General features: G+C 53.7%; 1 protein-coding gene across 2 annotated transcripts in view; it reads left to right on the top strand.

Annotated features, from left to right (window-relative positions):
* Positions 1-22,225, top strand: part of ZNF423 (zinc finger protein 423) — a 335,079-nt gene that overhangs the window by 284,665 nt on the left and 28,189 nt on the right. For both annotated transcript variants that reach the window (XM_059904839.1, XM_059904840.1), the window contains exons 6-7: positions 19,649-19,780; positions 21,429-21,544. In XM_059904839.1, the coding sequence (XP_059760822.1) occupies positions 19,649-19,780; positions 21,429-21,544 (248 nt within the window). The remainder of the gene's footprint in view (positions 1-19,648; positions 19,781-21,428; positions 21,545-22,225) is intronic.

The following is a 22,225-nucleotide window of genomic DNA, read 5'->3' as shown; positions in this document are numbered from 1 at the left end:
CCCCTGGCCAGCGCATGGTGGGCAGAGCTGGGGATGATGCCTTCATAGTTCATGGGCTCTGAGATGGGTCAACGGGACCAGGTTGTTCTGTGGGGGCCAGGGCCCAGGCTTGTACACCGTGTGCCCCAAGGTGCTGGCCTTGCCCTTATCCAGAGGCCCCTCTTCTTCTGAATGGTCTCCACTCACCTGCCCAACAGCATTGGGCAGGGGAAAGTGCATGGACACAGAGTTGAGCCTCTGGGGTCCACTTCCTTTGTCACTTATTACCTTTTGTGACCCAGTGCTCAGAAAATCAGTGTTCCCATTTGTAAAATGGAACTAAGAATGGTGCCTCTGTCCAGCTTACTCCCAGGGCTGTGAAAGAGGCACGGGTACGCAGGTGTTCTGTAGAGGCCACGGGGAAGGGTCATTTTTGGCTCCTCGACCAGCCACCCAGAAATAGGGCAGAGAGTGAGAGCTGTGCTCCAACTGGGTCAGCCTCTCCGTAAGCCCTGTGATCTTAGACAAGTTGCTTAACTTCATTCAGTATCAGTTTTCCTCATCTTTAAAATGGGAATAAAAATAGCCTCAGCCTCATAGCATCACTGTGACGATTAGTGACTAACTGTTTATGAAGCTGCCTTAGTGTCAGGTTTGATACATTATTCACACCAGATTTTTTAAAACACGACTTACTTGCAAGAGGCAGTGAGCCGGTGAGGTCAGGGGCCCTGTCGTCCTGTTCATCCTGTGTGTCCCCAGCATCTAGCACTGTACTCTGCACTTGGGTGCTCAGTCAGTTTCTGCAGAGTGAAAAGGGATCTGATAACCTGGGAATTGCTTCTTGGATGCCTGGTTTCCCCCAGACCGTGAGCCCCGCAGAGGCAGAGGCCCCGCTCCCAGGATCACGGCTGCCAGTGGCACCTGGCCTGGTGAACATTCGTCCGCTGGAACAAGCCCGCTGCAGAGCCTCTCCCCCTCCCCCGGAATGCCCTCCCTGCTTTTGTATCTCAGAAGGCGTTCCTCCAAGGCCCCCTCTTCCAGGAAGGAAGTCATTCATTCATGCATTCACTCACTCACTCACTCATTCATTCAGCAGGAATCTATCGAGTACCCACTATGCCAGGCACCTGCTAAAGTGATCCTCACTTCTCATAGAAGGAATTTCTTCCCTCTTGGTGTTGCCCCAACTCGCATCCCAAATATTTTATCCATCCCTCTTAAGAAGCTGACCTTTCCTGCCTGGTGTTATGCACACACCTGGCTGATCTCCCTTCCTAACTAGACAAGACGTTAAAAAAACACTTTACTGAAATATAACGTACATCCAGGAAAATGCACAAATTGCAAATGTACAGCTTGAGGAATTTCCAGAAACGGAACACAGCCAGACCAAGGAGGAGAACCTGAACGGCCCTCCAGTAGCTCCCGTGTGCCCCCTTAGCAAGCACTGCCCTCACCTCCGGACCCTTAGACGGTTTTGTCACTGGAGGCAGTTCAAAGGCGGGATGTGTGTCCCTGTGTCTCCTGGCCTGCCCAGCACAGTACCTGGCATTGCTGAATAAACAAATGGATGGATAGACCCAATAATGCAGGGATGAGAATAATGATGCTATGAAGAGAATAATGGCTGACTGTTGTTGCATTCTACCAGCCTGTTCTAATCAGTGCTTTACGGGCTGCCTCGTCTGGTCCTACTGAGATTCCGAGAGGTCAGTGACTTGCCCAAGGTCAGCCAGCCGGTGAGTGGCGGTCTCTCTGACCTGGGTCTGTTCGGCCTGAATCTGGAGCTGGCACTCTGAACCTCACTTCCTGCTGGTTTACAGCCCTGGGCAGTCCTTTCTCTGCTGGGCCAGCTGGACGCAGGCTCAGCAGGCGACAGAGCTGAGCTGTCCTTGGCGAGCGAGATGCCGGTTCCTCGCCGCCCCTGTCCACCCACCGGGCGCCCCATTCCTCCCGGGCTGCACCGAGCCTTCCGCGTGCCTCTCCAAAGGACAGGGCATATTTCTTCCCAACCCTCTTAAGATCCAGCCCACACTGGAGGGCTTCATCATTATGCAAATTAGCTGGATTGGATCTGCTCCCGCAGAGGACTCCGGGGGTGGCAGAAGGACGGAGCTGCCTCCAGAGCGTTGGATTGAGCCCCAGATTAGGCCAGTCGATGGGGGGGGGGGGGCGGGGGGGGATGGGCATGGAGACGGGGCTGGTGCCAATGATTTGCCACCCTGGGGAGGCTGGCGGGAGTGGGGGGCTGGGCACACACTGTGGGCGGCGGGTGTAGGCTGGGCGAGGCCCACCTTCCAGCATTGTTGCCGAAGATGGGACTGAAGAAAGACATTCTTTTCGGATTTACTCTTTGTGTATTGAGCCCTTTTATGATTCATCAGTAAGTAAATATCAGCTGAGGGGTGATTTGTTTCTAACAAGCTTATAAAATACGGGCGTCATTTGTGGGCTTATTGGAGTGCTGATTATAAACACTCCCCCATGCCCACTCCTCTATGTCAAATTAGCATTCAAAATACAAATATTGGATCTTTGGATCACTTTCTACTGTCTCTTTGGAAGCTGGCGCCATGGGAAGGGGCAGCGATAGGACCGTAGCCTCAGACGAGGAGCATTTAGAACTCACTTAAAGACTTGAGGGTTGAGGGGGGGGGGCCCCGCTGGGCCCTCCAGAGGCTGGGGGCCACGAGGCCCTGTGATCCCAGCTGCTCTTCTCGCCCTTCTCCTTGCCAAGTTTCCTCTGACCCAGCTCCTCCCGGCCCCCAGAGCCTGTCATCTTCAATCTCACGGAGGGTGCAGATCTGGGCAGGCTGCCTCTGGCCTGACGAGCCTTTGGAGCTGCCGCCTCCCCCCGTGGGCCAGGCCCAGCCTAGACCCAGGCCGAGACAGCCACGGCCAAGCATTTCTGAGCATTTGCAGGGGCCTCTTCACGAAGGGTCATAAGGCCCCCTGGCATCTCTCGCCCACTTGGAGCCTCACTTCCCATCTCCCCAAACCTCCCAGCCTCTGGTTTTGTGGTCACGAATCGTATCAGACAGATTCCCCTTGCCTCTGAGGCATGAGCCTGCAACAGATCCCACCACCTCACGTGCGGGTGGTCACTCACTCCTTTCAAAGCACTTTCACAGCCACGTGAAGCAGCTGGTGCTTGTGAGAGCCTGGAGGTGCCCTCCAAGCTCTACCAATGCCTCTGTAACTTCATTCCCATTTTACAGATGGGGAGACTGGGGCACAGATAGTTGACTTGCCAGGACACAGTGGCAGAACCCAGACTTGGAAAATGGCCTGCCCATCCCACTTGACAGATGATGGAACCAAACCTAGGTGAGAGGACTGATTTGCCCCCATGGAGGTGCGGACCGAATGGGGGTCAGCAGGCAGTGAGAAGCTGCCTGAGTGAGGCGTGGGGCTGCCGCCCAGAGTCTCTGATGGAAAAAAACACAGAGCAGGGCCTGAATGGGGCCATGGAAATCTCTGGTTCCACCCCTCTTGGCTCATAAATGGGGACACCGGGGCCAGAGAGGGGACGCTGCCTTGCCGTCATCGTCTTAATCGTTAATCAGTGGATTAAATTTTTTTTTATTAAAAAAGCTTTTATTCTACTTATTACAAGAGCTGTCCATGCTCTTTGCAGGAAAACTAGAAAATACAGTTGGCCCTCTCTACCCGTGGGTTCCATGAAATCAATCAACTTGAGATGGGAGATAACTCAGGAAAAAAAATCCAGAAGGCTCCAAAAAGCAAAACTTTGAATGTGTCAGGCACCAGCAACTATTCAGTAGCATTTACATTGTATCTACAACTATTTACAAAGCATTTACATTGTACTAGGTATTATACATAACCTAGAGATGACTTATAGTTTCTGGGAGGATGTACACTGGTTATAGGCAAACATTAGATCATTTTAGGTGAGGGACTTGAGCCTCCGAGGAGCACCTGCGGGGTTCCTGGAAACAATCCCCTGTGGATTCTGAGGGACGTCTGTACAGCCAAGCGAGAATAAGGAAAATGTATCCTGCCGTCCAGAGACGACACTCTGTCGCCTTTGCCTGTGCCCTTTCAGCAATTTTTTCAATAAGCACACACTAATATAGTTATACCCCCTCTTCTTTTTTTTTTTCCAAAATAAGATTGTGTTGACTACCTGGTTTTCCTTATTTCCACTTAATTGGGTGCGAGGCGGGAGACCGTGAGAACGCGCTGTCCCCTTAGAGAAGGTGTTTCTCTCTCATACACGGGGACTAACTTTGGTTTGTCTCTCGGGAACCCCCTTCCATTGAGTGAGCACTGATGGATTGCCCACTGTGTGCGGGCTCTTGCCAGGCACTGGTTACCTGGAGAGAGGCGGGAACAGGTGTGTGTGCACCGAGGAGGTGGGGACAGGTCTCGGGTGCAGAGAGCAGGGGTCCCGTCGGAGTCTGGAGGTGATGCGGGGGGGGCAGGTGGCAGGACTCGCTCCTGTCGAGGTGGGAGCCTGAGCTGTGCTCTGAAGACGTCTTGCTGTTGGCAGGGAGGGGCAGAGGGCATTCAGGCGAGGGCCTCGCCCGTGGGGAGGCAGGGAGGTGAGCTCCGTTGTGACCTGGGCAGAAGGCCACCTGGGCCCCGTTTTCATGCTGGATCCCAGTCCCGCCGACACGTACGCAGCCCTCGGAAGGCCTACGAGATTCCTGCTTTTCTCAGCTCTGGACAAGGAGAAGGGAGCCATCCAGCCGGAGGCAAGGATAGGACCAGGCACTGGACTGCCTGGAGGAGTCTTGTTGGAGACACGCTCTTGAATCTGGAACCAGAATTCAAGGTACTTTGCTAGAATCTGGCTTGTGGTTTCTGAATTGTCATTAAGGTTGGGCCTCTGTACATTCAGGGTGTGATTAAAGCATGAAGTGAAGGCAGAGAAAGCAGCTTTGGATTTCTTCCCCTCCCCCTTCCCCTCCCCCCCCCCCCCCCCCCCCGCCCAGATTCTGAGGTTAACATTGTGGGTGAAATTGGGGCTACGGCCTTTACTGTAGTGGGAGTACTGTACTGAGAACTCCTTTAATTTGTGGGAACTGGAAATGGGTTCTGGAGGGGTGTGTGTGTGTGTGTGTGTGTGTGTGTGTGTGTCCATCTCCTGGTTATGTCCAGCGGGGATGGAGGCATCCTCTTACCAGAACAAGCCTTTCAATGACAGGGGGACCCTGTGCCCTCACACTGAGCCTCTGGCCTCCAGTGGAACTGTTCCTGCATCCTGGGTGCTGGGTCAGCAAGGCTGTGATGTGGCCAGTGAGGAAGATCTAGGGCCCTGGTACGGGCCGGGCTGGGCTGCTGGGCACCCGACTTCCCTCAGCTCCTCCAGCTACAGAGGCTGCCAACCATCTGTCTCCCCTAGAGCTCCACCCCCCACCCCAGGGGTCCTTAAGGGCCCAGTTTGGGGTATTTTCAGGGTTTCTGGGTGACTGCATTGTCACACACGCCAGGTCCCTTCATCTGGCCTCCCAAGCTCCTCAGCCCTGAGCAGCTTGGGGGTCACGGATAGTGTCTCATTGACCTGTTACCCCAGTGCCTCACCCAGCACTTGACACAGTCAACAACAGTGATGGTGGTGATAATAATAACAACACTGGTGCTTTGAGGCCCATTCACCCTGACAACAACCCGATGAGGTTGGTACTATGCTGGTTCTCATTTCACATTTGGGGCGACTGTGGCTCAGGGAGATTTGGTCACTCATCCAAGACCCCACAGCTAGTAGGAGGCAGGAGGGGCATTTGAACACTGACTCTGAACCTACACTTCTCTCCACGTGCTGTGCTGGCTGAGTGCACCGAGTGAGCAAGTGAGGGGCTGTGTCCAGCCCCGAGAACAGCACGTTTCTTGGGGTGAGGGTAGGGTCATAGGGCAGACTGGGTCCTGCTCTGTCACAATCCGGATGCTATCAGAACTCGATCCTAGGCACGTAGAGGGTGTCTGTGGACCCAGAGCCGTGTGTCTGAGCTCTTACGTCTGGGACAGCATTGAGTACGGGAACCCCCAGGCTGCATGCTCCAGGGAAGAGTCCAGAGCCATGAGGGTGGGAGGTACAAATCTATTGACCAACCAAAGTATTAGCATTAATTGAGCACCTCATGTTTGTCTGGCCCGATTAGAAACACCAGACAAGTAAAAAAAAAAAATGCTGTTTTTGTCCTCAGAGAATTTATTAGCCAGGACTGTTTGGGTTGCAGGTGACAGCAAGTCAAGTTAGCTTAAGCAAAGGGATGAATTTTTGGAAAGACCCCTTTTTATTTCACAAAACTATGAATAGCTTTTGGTGCAAGTGGAACCAGAGACTCGAATGCCTGTGTAGGACTTTCTCTTGGAAAATCATGGTTGGAAGGACAGAGGCAAAGCACGGAGAACTGTTTGTATCAAGGTGCAGAGTCAGGAATGAGCAAGGTCCTGAGAGTGAGGAGACCAGTGTGGCAGGGGGTGTGGGTGTGGCTGAAAATGGGGTGCTGGTTAGTGGGGCCTGGGCTGTTGAGCTTTCCCTAGGAGAAAGGGAGCCACTGAAGGTTCTTGAGGAAGAGAGTGAAATGATGGCCGTCGAGCCTGGGGAGGATTGTCCACTCACTGTGCTCGGGATGGACTGAGCGGGGAGAGACTGGGGCAGGCATGGTGAGCGGGGCCAGGAGGGCGGAGAGCAAAGGGTGAATTGCCAGGCGTTGATGTGCTTTTTTACGAGAGCGTCTATGAAGCTGTCTTTTCCAAGAAGCAAAAAGGCTAGATGCCAGCCAGAGCTGTACAGAGGTACATCTTCCTGCCACGGTGCGTGGGCCTCGAGCTGCCTGCCTCTCATCACAACTAATGGCAGCTGTTCCGCTTGCTGGGCCAGCGGGGAGAGTGGAGGGCTGCATGGGGGTGGCCTCCGCCCCCACCCCCCAACCTCTCAGCAGTTCGCCTGCTTCCTCCTCCTGCACGGGCTGCCCGTGGCCCCTGTTCTTCCGGGGGGAGGGGCTGTCAGGCGCTGTCAGTTAACTGCCCCCTCGGGCTAGGGGTGGTGGGTGGGATGGGAGCAGACCTCAGGCTTCGGGGCCCTGTAGGTGGGTGAAGGCGCGACCAGGTGTGGACAGAGCTGGCTGTGGGCAGAGGCAGACTGGCCGGCGTCTGGGAGCTGGGCTGTGGCACCTAAGCTGCCTAGAGATGGCAGAGCCCCACCTGGTCTCTGGGTGCTGGTCCCAAAGCATCCCAGATAACCGTGTGGGAGAGCTCGGCTCTGGGAGCTGAAGAAACCCACGTTGATGTCAGAAGTGAGCCTGGGGGATCCGGCAGGCCTCCGTCTGGGTCTGTTGGAGAAAGAAAGAAAGGCGGGAGTGCTGTGCTTGCCCTCAGCAAGGTGCTAGTTTGGTGTTGATGGTTGAGGAGGGAGCGCGGGGAGAGTGGACCAGAGGAAAGTTCCGTCTAAGAAAACGCCTTGGGGGGGGTGCTGCAACACTGAGATTTGCCATCTCCTGGGGCTCCTCAGCCGAACTGAAGACAGGACTGCTCCCCCAGGGCAGCTCAGTGTGGGTATTATGATGGGGATCATGTGACGATGTGAAGGATGTATTGTTGATTTGAATGTATTCATTTATTCCATGTGGCCTTTGAATGTCCAATTTTCATTTTACTCGGGTCACAGAAAAAACCTGGTGCTCTGAGATGTAACCTGCAGAAGCAGAACCGGGAAACTCAGTTAAGCCTTACAATTTCGAGCAGTCACTTCCTTCACGAGCAGTGGGGCTGAGCCAGTGTACAGTTGGGAATTCCCTGCATCGGTCATTCTCTCTCTTGGCCTTGACCGCCCACAGGTGTCCTCTGTCTGCTGACATTCTGCTGTTTGTTTCTCGGGGCGATGCAGGGAGTGGAAGACGCGGGTTGCTCAGTGGTGGGGTGCCAGGTGGGCCCCTGACGAGCTAGTGACCCCTAGTTAGTGACCCACCTCACAACCTATGGGTCAGAGTTACCCATTTATCCGGGGTGTGCCCTTCAGAGAAACCTCGTGACTCTTGAAGTTTCCTGCATCCACTGTGTTCTTATCTGCCCCCGGGGAAAGCGACCACATAATTATCAGGGTAGAGGTTTAAGTTGAAGGTCAGAGAAGTTCACATCTGAGCATTTCCCACGCAGAGCAATTGTAATAAACACTAACAGGCAAAAGGGACGAGGCGTTCTTTGCAGCATTTGGGAACGCACATACCACAACTCGGTAAGTATTTATCCAGCGCCCGCTATGCGCCACACACCGTTGTCGATTCTGGGATTATAGTGTCGAACAAGACGGGGAGAGCCCCTGCCCTTGCCTCGCTTGCAGTGTGCACAGCGCTGGCCAATAGAACTTTCTGCCAGGATGAAAACCTTCTACGGCATCCCACTCGGTAGCCGCTAACCGCATTGCTGTTACGCACCTGAAGTGCAGAACTGAATTTTTAATTTTATTTAATTAATTTAGATTTAAATAGCCACTTGAGTAATGACCATATTGGACAGTTCACATCCAGCAGATGCATACTTTTGAAAACTTTGCAATAGCAATCAGTTATTATTTTCTAGTCTTGTCACTTTTTTCATGGTGAATTGCAGTTTCCAGGCTGAGCACTAGGTCTTCTTGCTTTAAGTATCAGGAGCTGCAGGGACAATTCTGTGTCTACCTGGATGGAAAACTTAAAAAAAAAAAAATGGTGTACCAGCCTCCTGCATGGGTGCCCTGTGTTTGTGTGCATGTGAGTAGCTGTTTGTTTTTTTGATGGCATGGCTGTTGCTCATTTTAAAAAATGATCTTGGTAGGGGAAAAAACGATGTCAGCCGCAGAGACAACCCTTGTAGTTGAAGCAGGGGTAATTCATGTGTCCCTGGCAGGGTCGGTGACAATAAGGGTTTTGCAGCCTGCCTGTCACGTTAACTGTATGTTATTAGAGGCCATTAATCTGAGGATTATTAGCATGATGGATTTTTAAGCAGTTGCCTTGTTGTGGAAAACTTGAATCTGAAGATCAGGGATATACATCAGTAGGTGTTTGGCGTGTTAAGAAGTGGGTCCCCAGGGGATGTAGCAGAATATTTATTTTCTGAGCGCCTTTGTCTTTTGCAGTTGGGGGGGGGGCGGTGTGTGAGGAGGGCCATAGAATGTCTTCATCAGTAGGATGTTTCAAGCCCCCAGAGTCTCAAGTTCTAGAAGTTTGTATTCTTTAGAACTCCAAGAGTTCTCTCTCCCTTGAGTTCTCATTGAAGGCCCACCGATCTGTCTGTGGTTGATTTGATCATTCACTCATTTATTTCGCTCTCTTTCCTTAAAGCAGCTGAGATCGGCACCTCCCATTTCTTGGAGGACCTGTCCAGGGCCTGGTTGGTGACTTTTCTTTTGCCGAAGAAGTCTGTAAGCGGAGTTGTCTGCAAAGATCGTGTGTTTTCTCATTAACCATCCAGGGCTGGGTTCCCTGGCAGCGCGGAAGCAGATCCTAGAGCCAGAAGGAGCCGCCCTCCACCGAGGACCCGGTCCAGCTGGACCAGCCTCTGTTTGAGATTCTTAGAGCTCTGGGGCCCTTAGGGAGCTCTCTGCATGGGCCCAGCTATGAAGAAGGGCTGACCATTCCCAGGGGGTGGGGGGACACATGAACCTGAGTCGTGTCCTCGTCTCAGGCTGTGCTTTGACCTCCATAGAAATCCCAATGAGTTTTAAGAGAAAGGAGCTAGGAGAAGAACCAGGAAGAAATATGAAACTCTGGTCCCAGGAACATCTGAGGGGAGATGGAGTAAACTCCTGTGGTCAGAAGCAGGGAGCTGCAGCGAGCCACAGCTGAGCAAAAGGGTTTGAAATCTGGACACAGCTTTTGCCGTCGCAGATATGGGGAGTGGTGTGGAGGCGGAAGAGGGTAGAGACAAGGAAAATTGACCCAGAGGTATTTTGTGGGTGGATGTAACATAGATCGCATACCTGCAATGTGCCGGGTGCTAAGGGCTCTTGAAATGTTTACTGAAGGTGGATTCAACTGCCCTGGTGACTCTCGCAGAGGGCTTTTGTTACAAGACCCTGGGTGTGGAGTTTCAGGGTCGAATCATGTGGGAAAGAACCAAAGCAGTGATAGTAGCACTGGCGGTGGTGCTTTAATCCTCCTCACTCACTCTTCATAGCAGCCCTGTGAGGGAGGCGACTTTCTCCCCATTTCACAGACGAGGAGACTGAGGCCTGGAGGGAAAGTGCTCAGCCCAGTCACCCTGCAGGTCTGAGGGGAGCCAGGAATATCCTCCGAGCTGCCTAGTTCACAGGCGTGTTTTTTCCCCCGACTCCTAAAAGAAGATCATCTTGATGAAAAAAGGGTGGGAGAGAGGCAGTCAGTTGAACTGTCCTGTTTGCTGTGATGGGAAATCTCAAGGGAAATTTACCCGGAATCATGCTCAGGCTTAACTGACCCCTAGCTAAGATCCATCTGACATGGCTCTTGGGAGCAGTCGGTCAATGGAACCATCTGGAGTCTTCTGATTTGAGTTTCGGAGGAGAGAGTGAGCGAGCACTTGTAACTTAGGATAGCAGCCTGCTGGAGACGGGCCCTGGCCAGATGGCCGTCTTGCCACGGGAACCCTGGAGTGGGTGCACGGGCGGCTCAGCCGGCCAGGCCCTCTGGGGTGTGTGTGCAGGAAGAAGGGCCTGTAGTTGTCCCCTCAGCCTGTTTCCCCAAACCCCACGTCAACCATTCCCCCAGGTGCAGAGAGCGATGCACATCTACTCGACACCCTGTCCCGCCTCGAGGCTGGGAACACGCCTCTTCCGACCCTGGAATAAAGCCAGGCAGCCTAGTGATCTAGCCAGGCTGAAACAACGCCTGAGTACCAGATGAGAGTGGAAATCTCAGAGTCCCACTCCTTGGGAGGACTTTTACCGGATGGCAAGAGGGTCCAGCGCTTCCGGCTAGAATGACGTGAGACGTTGGGGAGGGTAACCCTTTCCACCTGCCTATGCCTGCCGGCATGTGGATAGAGCTACATTCTGCCGAGATGGGGAATTCAGCCTCCCCTTTTCCTGCCAACTGGTAGCCTCCGTGTGGACATGCCGCGTCAGTTTACTGGGGCGTTGGCATCCTTGTCCAAGGCGGATGTTGGTGGGTACCTGGGTAAATAAGTATAAATAGTTTTCTTTCTGATATGTGACCGGATTATTTTCCAGTTGATTTCAAGCCTTGGCCCCAAGTGGCCCACAGATCAAAAAAAGATAAGGGTCAGTTACAAGGTTGAGCTCATTCTCCGTCGCCATGGCAACTGACCTCAGGCAACCCTCAGAGGACTACACCCAGCTCCCCAGGTGATATTTTTACTGTCCACGCCATCAATCCCAAGCCTTTCAAAACTCAGACTGCTTAATTGTCAGGGCTCTGTTTTGAAGAGGCCCCAGGTCCCCCGTGGGGCCCCAGTTCGGGCTGCCAGAGCTCATTTATAAGCCTTTCTGAAGCATGGGGGACCATGAGATGGGTCCCTCCTGGCCAGAGAGGCCTGGGAAGGTGCCTCTGAGGGGAGGGGGGAGGGCACAGCCCATCCTCCAGGATCAGGTAAGAAAATGGGGGCCCAAAATGGGGGCAGCGGTGGTGGGGCGTGCCTTCAAGCAATGGCTGGGTGTTCTTGAGTGATGGGAGGCACTGGGCAGCCCCGGGCACCCTGGCACTGGGGGTCTGGGGCCGTGGGGATGCTGAGGTGGCCTGGGGGAGTGTTAGCTGCCCACTGCAGAGTCTCCCCTCCAAAGACACCCTCACCATTTTCATCCCGGTCATGATAACAGGAAAGTGTTTCCCATGGTCGAGGATTTCTCAGCCTTCTGTAAAGTGTGGACCAAAATCAGCCGTGGAAAAGTTTACTCCTTTTTAGACATCCGAAACATACAATCCTGGTGAAGGCAGTGTGATACCTACGAACCTACAGCTTCATGACAACAGGGTTCTAGTGAGATCAGCATCCCCAGAAGCCCTTTTATAGAGCTCAGTGCTCCTTAAACTTGAATGCACACCCAGATCATTGGGGCACTTTTAAAATGCAGATTCTCATTCTGTGGGTCTGGGTGGGGCCTGAGGTTCTGCATTTCTGACCAGCTCCCAGGTGATGCCAGAGACCACACCTTGCCCAGCAGGGATGTAGATCCTGGAGGGCAGCCTGGGTCTACTGGATTGGGGATCCCAAGATCAGCCCTTGCCCCCGCTTCCAGGCTCCCTGATTTCTGCCTGGCCTCTGGTGAAGGAGCCCGCCTCAGACCCTGTTTCCTCCTTTGCCCCTCGTCAACCCCAGCCCAAATGTCATCCCTCCCCTTTCCTCTTGGCTTGCCTGGGTTCATTTCCTGTGGTACTTAATGACAGATCAATAGATAAACAGCCTGATTTGGCTGCCCAGATATTATTATCTGCCTGCCCTCTTCTCTTCTGCCCAGAGGTCTTTGTTCTTTATAGAGAACAAAGGACGGAGGTCCCCGTCGGCCCTTGTTTCTATTACCTGTCTGTTTGCGGTTGGTTATTTACTGGCGTGGCGTCAGAGAGGTCCTCTCCCAGGGTCCTCCTCTTGCCTTCTCATTTGCCTGGGTGAATGCTGGGCCCCCTGCCCCTCTTCTTCCTTGTCGCCATGTGCCCTGCGTGTGACTGAGCCTGGGCCCCTGGACCTCAGGGGCCTTTACTTGACCTGATCCTTGGGGTGGGCCGTGGGCTCAGCCCCTGGTACTCTGGAATTGAAGTCTGGTGAAGTTCGTTACCCGAGCTGGTGACAGAGGATTTCAGCTCGGCCAGGCAGCCTGTGTACCCCTCGTCAGCTCCCTCCGTTTGCAGAGACGCTGTTGCAGGGACAACGCTGCAGCCTGGGGCTGGCCCAGGCTGTGTCGCTGTGGGCACTGCCGCCTCCCCTCACCTGGGAAAAGTCCCCAGCGCTCCTGCCACCTGTAGCTGGCGCTGGTGCTGGCAGGGGGGGCCCACCTGGCTCAGACATGGAAACGTGGAGGGTGGGTCTGAGTGTCCTCCTTCTTGCCAGAGGTTTTTGGGTGATTGAGGAGCACAGGGTGGCTTGCTAGGTCCCAGGTCTCAAGTCCTGTGGCCTTTCTGGTATTTTCTAAAGCCAGAGAGGGCTGCTTGTGGTGACCACCCCACCCTCGCCTCACTCTGCCACCTCTCTGGTAGGGGCTCTGCCCTCTAAGCTTCTTTTCCTCTTCTGTCAGTTGAGGGAGCCCCTCGGTGCCTGCACTCCTGGACCAGGCCATCTTGTGAGGATGCAAATAGCAAGTGCCTGAAGGCAAGAACAGCTTTTATAAGCCCGCAGTCCTGAGAGTTTCGGGGGGACCACTGGTGTCTGGTAACTGGCATTTACCAGTATCTCCCTCCCCACGTTCCAAGCATTGTACTAAGCGCTTTACACAAATCATTCGTTCCCTATTTACTGAGCACCTACTATGTGCCAGGCCCTGTTCCAGGCACTGGTGACATAGCAATGAGCAAAATAGCCCTCATGGAGCTTATATTTTTCTTTCTGTGTGTGTGTGTTTTGTGTGTACGTGTGAAAAAGAGAGTGAGTTAAAATAAACAATCATCTCTGTACTATGCCAGATGTCAGTGAGCATTCTCAAGGAAATTCAAGGTGGGTAAGGCTCTAGAAAGGATGGGGTGTCTGTGCCGTCTTTGCCGGGGGTTGTCTGGGTAGGCCTCTTGGTGGTGGCATCATCTGAGCAGACACCTGGATGAAGTGAGGGGAGGGGGATGAAGAGGTGGTCTGGAGGAAGGGTGTCTCAGTGAGGGCAGTTGTCTTGTGGCAGAAGAAGCCTGCTTGGCCACCTTACAAAACCCTGTGATGATGCTTCCCATTTTCTAGCAGAAGCAGCTAAAGCTCAGAGAGGTTAACGAACTTATCCAAGTACACACAGCGAGTGGGTGATGGAATGGGATTCAAACCCAAGTGTTTCTGGTTCCAACTTCTGTGTCCTTAATTGCTGCTTCCTGAATGGAGGTAGCTAATCATGTCCCCTGTCTCCACAGGTGGCCGTCACTGGTTCTCTCCTAGAGGGGTATATGCATGAACGATACCGCTCTCGGGGGCAGCTTTTCCCAGTGGGGTCCCTGCTTAGAGAAGGGCCAGGCAGGGCCCACGGCTATGGTGGGAGCGGGTCATGCTCAGTGCATTAGAGTCCAAGAACAATGCCCTGTCCCCTCCCCACTGCAGCCTGCGGCCCCTCCCTCCCAGGCAGCAAATTATGGCCTCCGAGTGTGTGCCCAGGCCTGCCTTTGACATCAGTGGGGCCCACCTGAGCTTCACCTTCAGGATTCTGATAATCAGCTTTCTCTCCTCCTGGCTTCCCCCAAGACCTGTATGGAAATAAGTATGTGTCTGCCAGGGATCAAATGCTTTTGGAGACAAAAGTCGGTACCGAGGACATTACAGGGAGCTATCATCTCGGCACGATGCTCTTCCACAAAGCCCTCTGCTTCTCTTTTGGGCTGACACAGTTTCAGCCTGAAAGGTTCCAGCAGGCTGACTTGGTTTTAAGCAAAAGCACATCCTATTATTTTTTTGAGAAATGAAGTGTAAAATTAACACTTATTATTCCTGAGGAGAGGAAAAAAATAAAAGAGAGAGAGGGACTCTGGGATTTTCATGCTTGTCGGGTTGTTTGTGTGGCAGGTTGGGTTTTTATTTATTTTTATTTTTAAAAAATCATAATAAATCAATAGATTCCCCACGCCAGCCCTGACTTATGGGAACTGGGAGGCATGATCTGGCACAGTGAGCAGGTGAAATCTGCATTTCACTTTACAGATGAGCGGGGCTGCATAATTCACTTGAGTTGCGTGGGTCTCTCTTATGGATGCCTGTCATGTGCTAAAGAAACAAAAAAAAAAGAACAGAAAGAGAGGAAGCGATTGTGCATCTTTACTCACAAAATCCTCCAGCCCCACGGCGGGGCGGAGGGGCCTGTGGACTCCCAGACAGCTTTGTCATTCTGCTCCAAGATGTCGCCGAGCCTGTGTGATCTTATATAATTCAGGAAAGTTACTCTCCGAGCGTGCTGCTGTCTTCAGACCCTGCAACTTGGGATGGAATGAGAGGCTGTCAGCGCCGGTGGGGTGAGAGTGATGGTGACACTGAATTCTCTCTATAGCCACGGGCTGGCTGGTACTGGGTCACGGGCATGCAAAGGAGTGTTTGCACACTAACTAGGGCAGCCCCTGCCACCCCTCCCCACTGTTTTCTTGGATGGTTTTATAGGCAGAGGTGCACATAATGGACCCCCCAGGGAGCCCCTCTAGCCCCCACCGGTGGGGAGAGGGCCTCCTCGTCCTTCAGGAAGAAGATTTGCAAATCAGAAGGTCTGCCTTCAAGTGGGAGAGGTTCCCAGGTCTATGGGAAGCCCTCAGGCTTTATTATTTTTCACCCACTTTTACTTTTTTGCTTGTTTTATTTTCCCTCTCCTGTCTCCCAGGTTTGACTCTTAAACACTTTGGGTGGGGAGTGAGGAAAGGGACCAGCTCCCGTAGTTGTCTGTCGGGCTCTTGATCTAATGATCCCGGAACCTCACATGGGCACCAGTTTGGGGCTGTGATTTGCTGAAATGGCAGCTGTTTAGGCCCCGGAACTGGCTTGCAGCTCTAGTCTGCCTGACTGTGCACATATTTATGAACGTGGGTGCAGGGTGTAGCTGCGTCTATGAATCGGGGGGACCGGCTGATGAATTGCTCAGCGCTGGGAGGGCGGAAAGCAACTGTCAGACATGATTTCTCTGATTCATAAGTTGCAGGAGCCTTCTTTGTCCTCTCCGTGTTTGTGTATCAGATGGGCATGTCTCCATTCACAGCCAAGTGGATAAAGGCCCTCACTCGGCAGAGAGCAGTAAATCCTCCTTTGCCATCTCAGTCCAGGGGACCCGCTCTGGCTGGGCAGAGGGAGAGAGACCGGCCAGGGCATCTCTTCTCCGTGAGTATTTCCTGAGCCCCTCCTGTGGGCCAGGTGGAGCCTCATGCTTTGGGGACCAGAGGAGAAGACATTGTCTGTGCCTGTAGCCTAGTTGCCAGGAGCAAGAAGATTCATAGGATATGGTTAGATGAATCCAGGGTCACCGTGCCCAGCCAGGGGCAGCCGTGCAAGCTGGCATAGTCGGGGGGGCTGCCTGGAGGTGGTGTGCAGGTGGGATGCGTGAGGATAGGGAGGGCTTTGTATCTTGTTCAGAGGACCACCCCCAGCTGGTTGTGTTACCTCAGCAAGTGGTCTAATTCTCTGAACCCATTTTTTTCTCTCCTAGAAATGTGGTTTTCCCAGCAAGCAGGGTTAATTCTGAGAGTCAATTTGTTATAAACTTAAACTTGAGTTAACTATAATAGAAACCTCTGTGCAGTCATCATTTTCACATACGCTCTGCCTCATTAATGTGCAGGAGATGTCCACATCCTAACGGGGAGGGCGTAGGTAAGGGTGGTATCTCTCTCATTCATTCCTTCCTTCATTCACTCATTCCTTACTCTGTGCCAGGCTCTGCGAAGCACTGTTTGTGCGGGGGAGGGGGTGAGCAGGGGGTGTGTTGGGGGGGGTCTTCTGAGGCAGTCCCCCCACACTGGAGGCCATCTCTAATTATGATGAGAGCCTCCCCGAGGGAAGTGGAGGACGTGCGTTGGGGCCTGTGAGGCAAGCGTGCTGAGCCTGCCCTGTGTCCCAAAACTTGTCAATGAATTCCTTTTCCGCCAGTATAAATGGAAGATCAGCTTGAATCTCTGTTGGGTGCATGTGGCCTAGTTGCCGGGGCTCCAGGGGCGTGACAAACACCCAGAAGATTCCAGCCAGTGGGCTATGTGGGGCAGGCCCACCTGCACACGCACGTGTGTGTTTGCGCCTCTGCAGTGGGGTGCCCGGGGGGCGGGTGGGGGAAGGCTGGGCCAGGGGGATGCCTGCTGTCCCTGCCAGCCCCTGCCAGGGCCTGGGGACCCAGGGACTCGCCAGGAGCCTCAGCCCATCTGTGTTCGTGTTTTGCCACTGGCAGAGCCCCTCTGCTACCTAATTCTTGCCTTTGAGGGCTAATCGGAGCACCTGGCACCTTTGGTGAGGCTGGTTCCCTGGGGGAGCCCGAAGGGGAGCCTGTGTCCTTGGCTGTCCCAGATAATACTCTCCCCGATACTGGCATGCTCGGCAACAAACACCTATTGCGTGCTTGTTGTGTGCCAGGGGCTGGTCAAAACCCCTTTTCATGTATTAAAGGAGTATTAACTCATTTAATTCTCACATCAACTATAAGAGGAAGGCTATTTGATGGGGGGGATTGGCTTTTTTTAATATTTATTTTCTTTATTTTCTTTATTTTTCTGGCTGTGTCAGGTCTTGGTTGTGGCATGTGGGATCTTCACTGAGGCGTGTGGGATCTTTTGTTGCAGCACGTGGGCTCTCTAGTTGAGGCGCGCGGGCTCAGTAGTTGCCCCGTGGCATGTGGGATCTTAGTTCCCCGACCAGGGATCCAACCCACATCCCCTTCGTTGGAAGGCAGATTCTTTAGCACTGGACCACCAGGGAAGTCCCAGGATTGACGTTGTTTTAAAGCCTGTTTTTCAAAGGCTTTTTAAAAAGCAGTTTTAGGTTTACAGTAAAATCGAGAGGAAGATACAGACTTTCCTTCTATCCCCTGCCCCACACGTGCATAGCCTCCCGCATTTTCAACATTACTCACCATGATGGTACATTTTTTTTGCAAAGATGAACCTAAAGTGAAACATCATAGTCGCCTAAAGTCCATAGTTTTCCTTGGGGCTCACTCTTGGTGTACATTCTGTGGGTTTGGACACATGTATAATGATATATACCTATTAGCATAATATCATACATAGTGGTATCATATCCTAAAATTCCTCTGTGCTCTGCCTATTCATTCCCCACCCAGCCCCAGTAACCACTGAGCTTTTTATTGTCTGCGTAGTTCTTCCAGAATAGTTGGAATCATACAATATGTAGTGTTTTTCAGATTGGCTTCTTTCACTTAGTAATATGCATTTAAGGTTCCTCAATGTCTTTTTTTAGCACTGAATAATATTCCATTGTCTGGATGTATCACAGTTTATGTGTCCACTCCTCTACTGAAGGATATCTTGGTTGTGCTTCCAAGGTTTGGCAATTTTAAATAAAGCTACTATAAACATCGGTGCACAAGTTTTTGTGTGGACATAAGTTCTCAACTCCTTTTGGTAAATACCAAGGAGTGAGATTGCTGGATCATATGGTAAGAGTATGTTTAGTTTTATAAGAAGCTGCCAAACAGCCTTGCAAAGTGGCTGTGCTATTTTGCATTCTCACCAGCAGTGAATGGGAGTTCTGTTACTCCACATCCTCGCCAGCATTTGGTATCGTCTGTGTTCTGGATTTTGGCCATTCTCGTAGGTGTGTAGTGTTAAGGAAGCTATTATTGAGTATTTTAGAAAAGAGGAAACTGAGGCACAGAGAGGTTACATAACTTGCCCAAGATCATGCAGTAAGTAGCAGAGTCAGGTTCCAACCCTGGATGATGTGACCCTCAGGCTGGGGCAATTCTCCGTCACCACTACTGACCAGTGGGCCGGACTGGTCACTGGTATGGCCCCTTTCATTCTCTCACAGCCCTGTGAGGCAGGGACTCAGGTGGCCCTCATCTACTAAAAGTGAACTGTTGCCCAGGCCACATGGTTTGAAGAAGAAGCCAGGATTTGAACTCTGCCCTGCTGGTCCTGGGTCGGGGCGCCAGACCTCAGCTCTGCTGGTGGGAAGCTGCCGCTCAGGGCACCCTCTCTTCCCTGGGCACCTTTGAGTGAAGTGTTTGGGATCATAGCAGCTCTCAGGTGGGGAGATGGAGCTGTGTTCTGATCTGGAAGCAGCAAAGGGTTTCTGCCCACTCTCTGTGAGCACTGGGTAGACCGTCTGTTTAAAAATTTTTAAAAGAGCACTTCATGGTTTTTTGCAATATCTTCCAGGGGCTGCCCATCCCTCTTACAGTAAAATCCCCAAGCCCTCTAGTGGCCGGCAAGGCCCTTTGCGAAGTGCATCCCTGGGTCCCCACTGTCCCATGCGGTCTCTGGCCCCCCACTGTCCCATGCGGTCTCTGGCCCCCCAGCCGTCAGGCACTGCCCCCTTGCTACCATCCAGATGGCCCCGCGTGGGCCCACCTCAGGGCCTTGCCCTCGGCTCTCCCCTCCAGAGCTCCCTGTGTTCCCTCGTCACCTCCTGACGCTGAGTTATGTGTTGACTGTTTTTATTATCTGTCTCCCCACCACTAGAATGGGGGCAAGTGCATTATCTGCTTAGCTCCCCACAGAATCCCCGCCTGGCACACAGTACATGCTCGATAAATGGTCTATTGGATTTTTTAAAATTTTGGTTGGACTCCCTTCCCCATGCGGACCCCATCCTGGGCCCCTCTCCTCTATGATACAGTCTAGGATTCAAGCTACTTGCCTTGTTGCTAGACCAGCAGGAGAAATCACAGCAAATGACACATTCAAGAGCCAGATATTTGGGGCTGGCGCCCCCTGGGGTCTGTCAGCCTTCCGGGAGCTGGACCATCTGGAGCTGGGATGGGTCTGGGCCTCCACAGCCCGTCCCCAGCCCTGGTTCTGGGGGTCAGGGAGGGCCGGCCTGGGGTGTACTGGGGGCATGTGGGCTCCTGCAGGAGGACATGGTGTGCAGGGCTGCTGACTGGCCGTGGCTCTCCTTGCAGAGGAAGGCATCAACCACGAGTGTAAGCTGTGCAACCAGATGTTTGACTCCCCGGCTAAGCTCCTCTGTCACCTCATCGAGCACAGCTTCGAGGGCATGGGCGGCACCTTCAAATGTCCCGTGTGCTTCACAGGTAAGTGTGTCCGGCGGGGAGCACGTGGGGAGAGGGAAGGGACCCAGGGGCCCAGCCCTTCAATCCCTGGCCCTCAGCATCTGGCCCAACGTGGCCCCGGAGCTCACGGGGAAGCCCCGAGGGATCCGCAGCCCTATTGCTCCGCCTGCCTCCACATAGAGCCGACCCCGGCCCTCCCTGTCTACGGTCTCTGCTCTCTCCTCTTCGACAGCGTGGGTTCCTAGCCGTCCTCCCACCCCTGCACTCAACTGCTGCCACGCTGTTTCCCACCCAGCCTTGCCCCTCCTTGCAGTTGGCCCTTCACGGGCCCCAGGCTCGTCTCTGAGCTCTGTCCAGCACCAGTGGGGTTCCCCCTTCGCACACCTCCTGTCTCCCCCTCCTCCCTGGCCTGTCCCAGCCCCCGCTTCATCCGTGCTCCAGGCTGGAGGGGTCAAGGGCAGCTCTGCCGGCCAAGTCCCCAGCCCCCAGACTGGCTGCCGGCCCAGGCGAGTGGCTGTCCCGGCCTGAGGCGAGTCTCAGGGGCTCTGCCGGCCCCCCTCCTGCTGCCCAGATGGCAGCCGGTGTGCGTGGGGGAGGCTGGCCTTCCCCTACCTCTCCCTGACATCTGTCGTCTGCCACGGCGGGAAGCCCACCCTGGGGAGGGCGCCTGGCAGGAGGGGATCTCTGAAGTGCTCACCTCCCAGACACACAGCTGCTTCAGGGCCACCTCCTGTGTGCGCCCAGGGTCCGGACCACATCGAGCATACAGCCATCGGGAAGCCGGGGCTGTGACCTGCTCTGTGACAGGCCCAAGGAAGGGGCTCCGCAGCGGGGAGGGTCCCCGCACGCTCACAGCCCTCTGGGGTTCCCAAGAGTCTTGGCACACGCTGGTGCCTCTTCCCTCTCAATCCCTCCATCTCAGGAGCCCCCACCCATCTGTTACCATCCCATTCTGTGAGCTGGATCGGGGGCTGGCACCAAGGGGCCTCAGTTGCCAGGTCTGCCCATCCAGGACACGGGGCCCCTGTGTGGGGATCCGAGGATGCTGACCACCTCAGCAAGATGAGTGATTCCTGTTAAATGAGTACCTTCCTGTACTAGACACTGTGCTGAGCTTATTTAATTCAAATCTCAGCTCTGCCACCTGCAGAGTGAGACCTAGGATAAGTCACAACACTCCCAGTGCCTCAGTTTTCTCTTCTATAAAATGGGGATAACAGCAGTGCCTGCCTTACAGGCCTGTGTGTATTCAAGGAGCCCACATTTGGAAGGTATCTGACAAACGGCGATGATGAAGACAATGACATTCATTGGGCTAATTATGTGCCAGGCCATCTTTTCAGCGTTTTGCAAGTGTTAACCCATTTGATCCTCCCAGCCACCCAGTGAACTACATACTTTAATGATCCTCATTTTTCAGGAAATGAAGCCCAGAGAGGTTAAGTGACTTGTCCAGTGTTGCACAGCCTGTAAGTGGCAGAGTTCAGCTTCACTGGCTTGAGCCCTCTCTAGTGTGTGCCAACAGTGTTTCCAGTAGCCCATTGTTCGGCCGCTGTGTCCATGCCTGGGTGATCCCTACTTGGGAGTGGGGTGGAGCAGCTGCTCTGGTTGGCTGGGCCCGTGTCCCCAGTGTCTGGCCCCTGATGGCCATGTCCATGTCCATGTCCAGTTTTCGTCCAGGCCAACAAGTTGCAGCAGCACATCTTTGCTGTGCACGGGCAGGAGGACAAGATCTACGACTGCTCGCAGTGCCCACAGAAGTTCTTCTTCCAGACCGAGCTGCAGGTGAGTGCCCTTGTCCGCTGCACACACCCCTCCTGGGGCTCTTTGGGGCTCCCATTGGCACTGAGGGTCTTGGGGTGAATCCATGATGGTGGGATCTTGTACTCAGCACCACCCCAGCCACGAAAGCAACAGGCCCTGGACTTGTGCTTGTGGGTCTGGAGCCAGTGGCTGCCCTCCTGGCTGGCTGGTATGGGGTATGGCCTCCTGGCCTCGCTGGTCCAGCATTCTCAGGAGAGCTGGACCATAGCAGCTGAGCCTGGAGCCAGAGTCGGAAGGCTTAACATTTGTGCTGTTTCCGTTGCAAGTCCCTCCTCCTCTCAGGGATTTCATTTCCCCACTGGGATTACATGATGATGTTCCATTGAACTTTGGATCTATGGCTGGTGGCCTGTGTGGCTTGCATGGCTGAGTCCTGGGGCCGTGTGTGGCCGGAAGCTGGATCTGGGATCTTGGAACCTCCAACATGCCCAGGAAGGCTAGAAAAGTGAGAGCAATGGATACCGGTTGGGCCCCAACTCAGAGGAAGGGATACTTGCCAGTGGTCCTGAGACTGATGTGGCCCTCAGATGGGGCACCCCAGCCCTACAGCTTCCTCAGCCCCCCATCCAGGACCTGCAGTAGCTGAGAAGGCCCTTGGGAAAGGAAGCGGCTGTGGTGGGCTTCCCAGGGCTCCTGTAGCCC

This window comes from Balaenoptera ricei, chromosome 19 (genome assembly GCF_028023285.1).
Source record: "Balaenoptera ricei isolate mBalRic1 chromosome 19, mBalRic1.hap2, whole genome shotgun sequence".
Lineage (NCBI taxonomy): Eukaryota > Metazoa > Chordata > Mammalia > Artiodactyla > Balaenopteridae > Balaenoptera > Balaenoptera ricei.
Note: the sequence above shows the minus strand (reverse complement) of the source record. Positions and strands in the feature narration are given on the sequence as shown.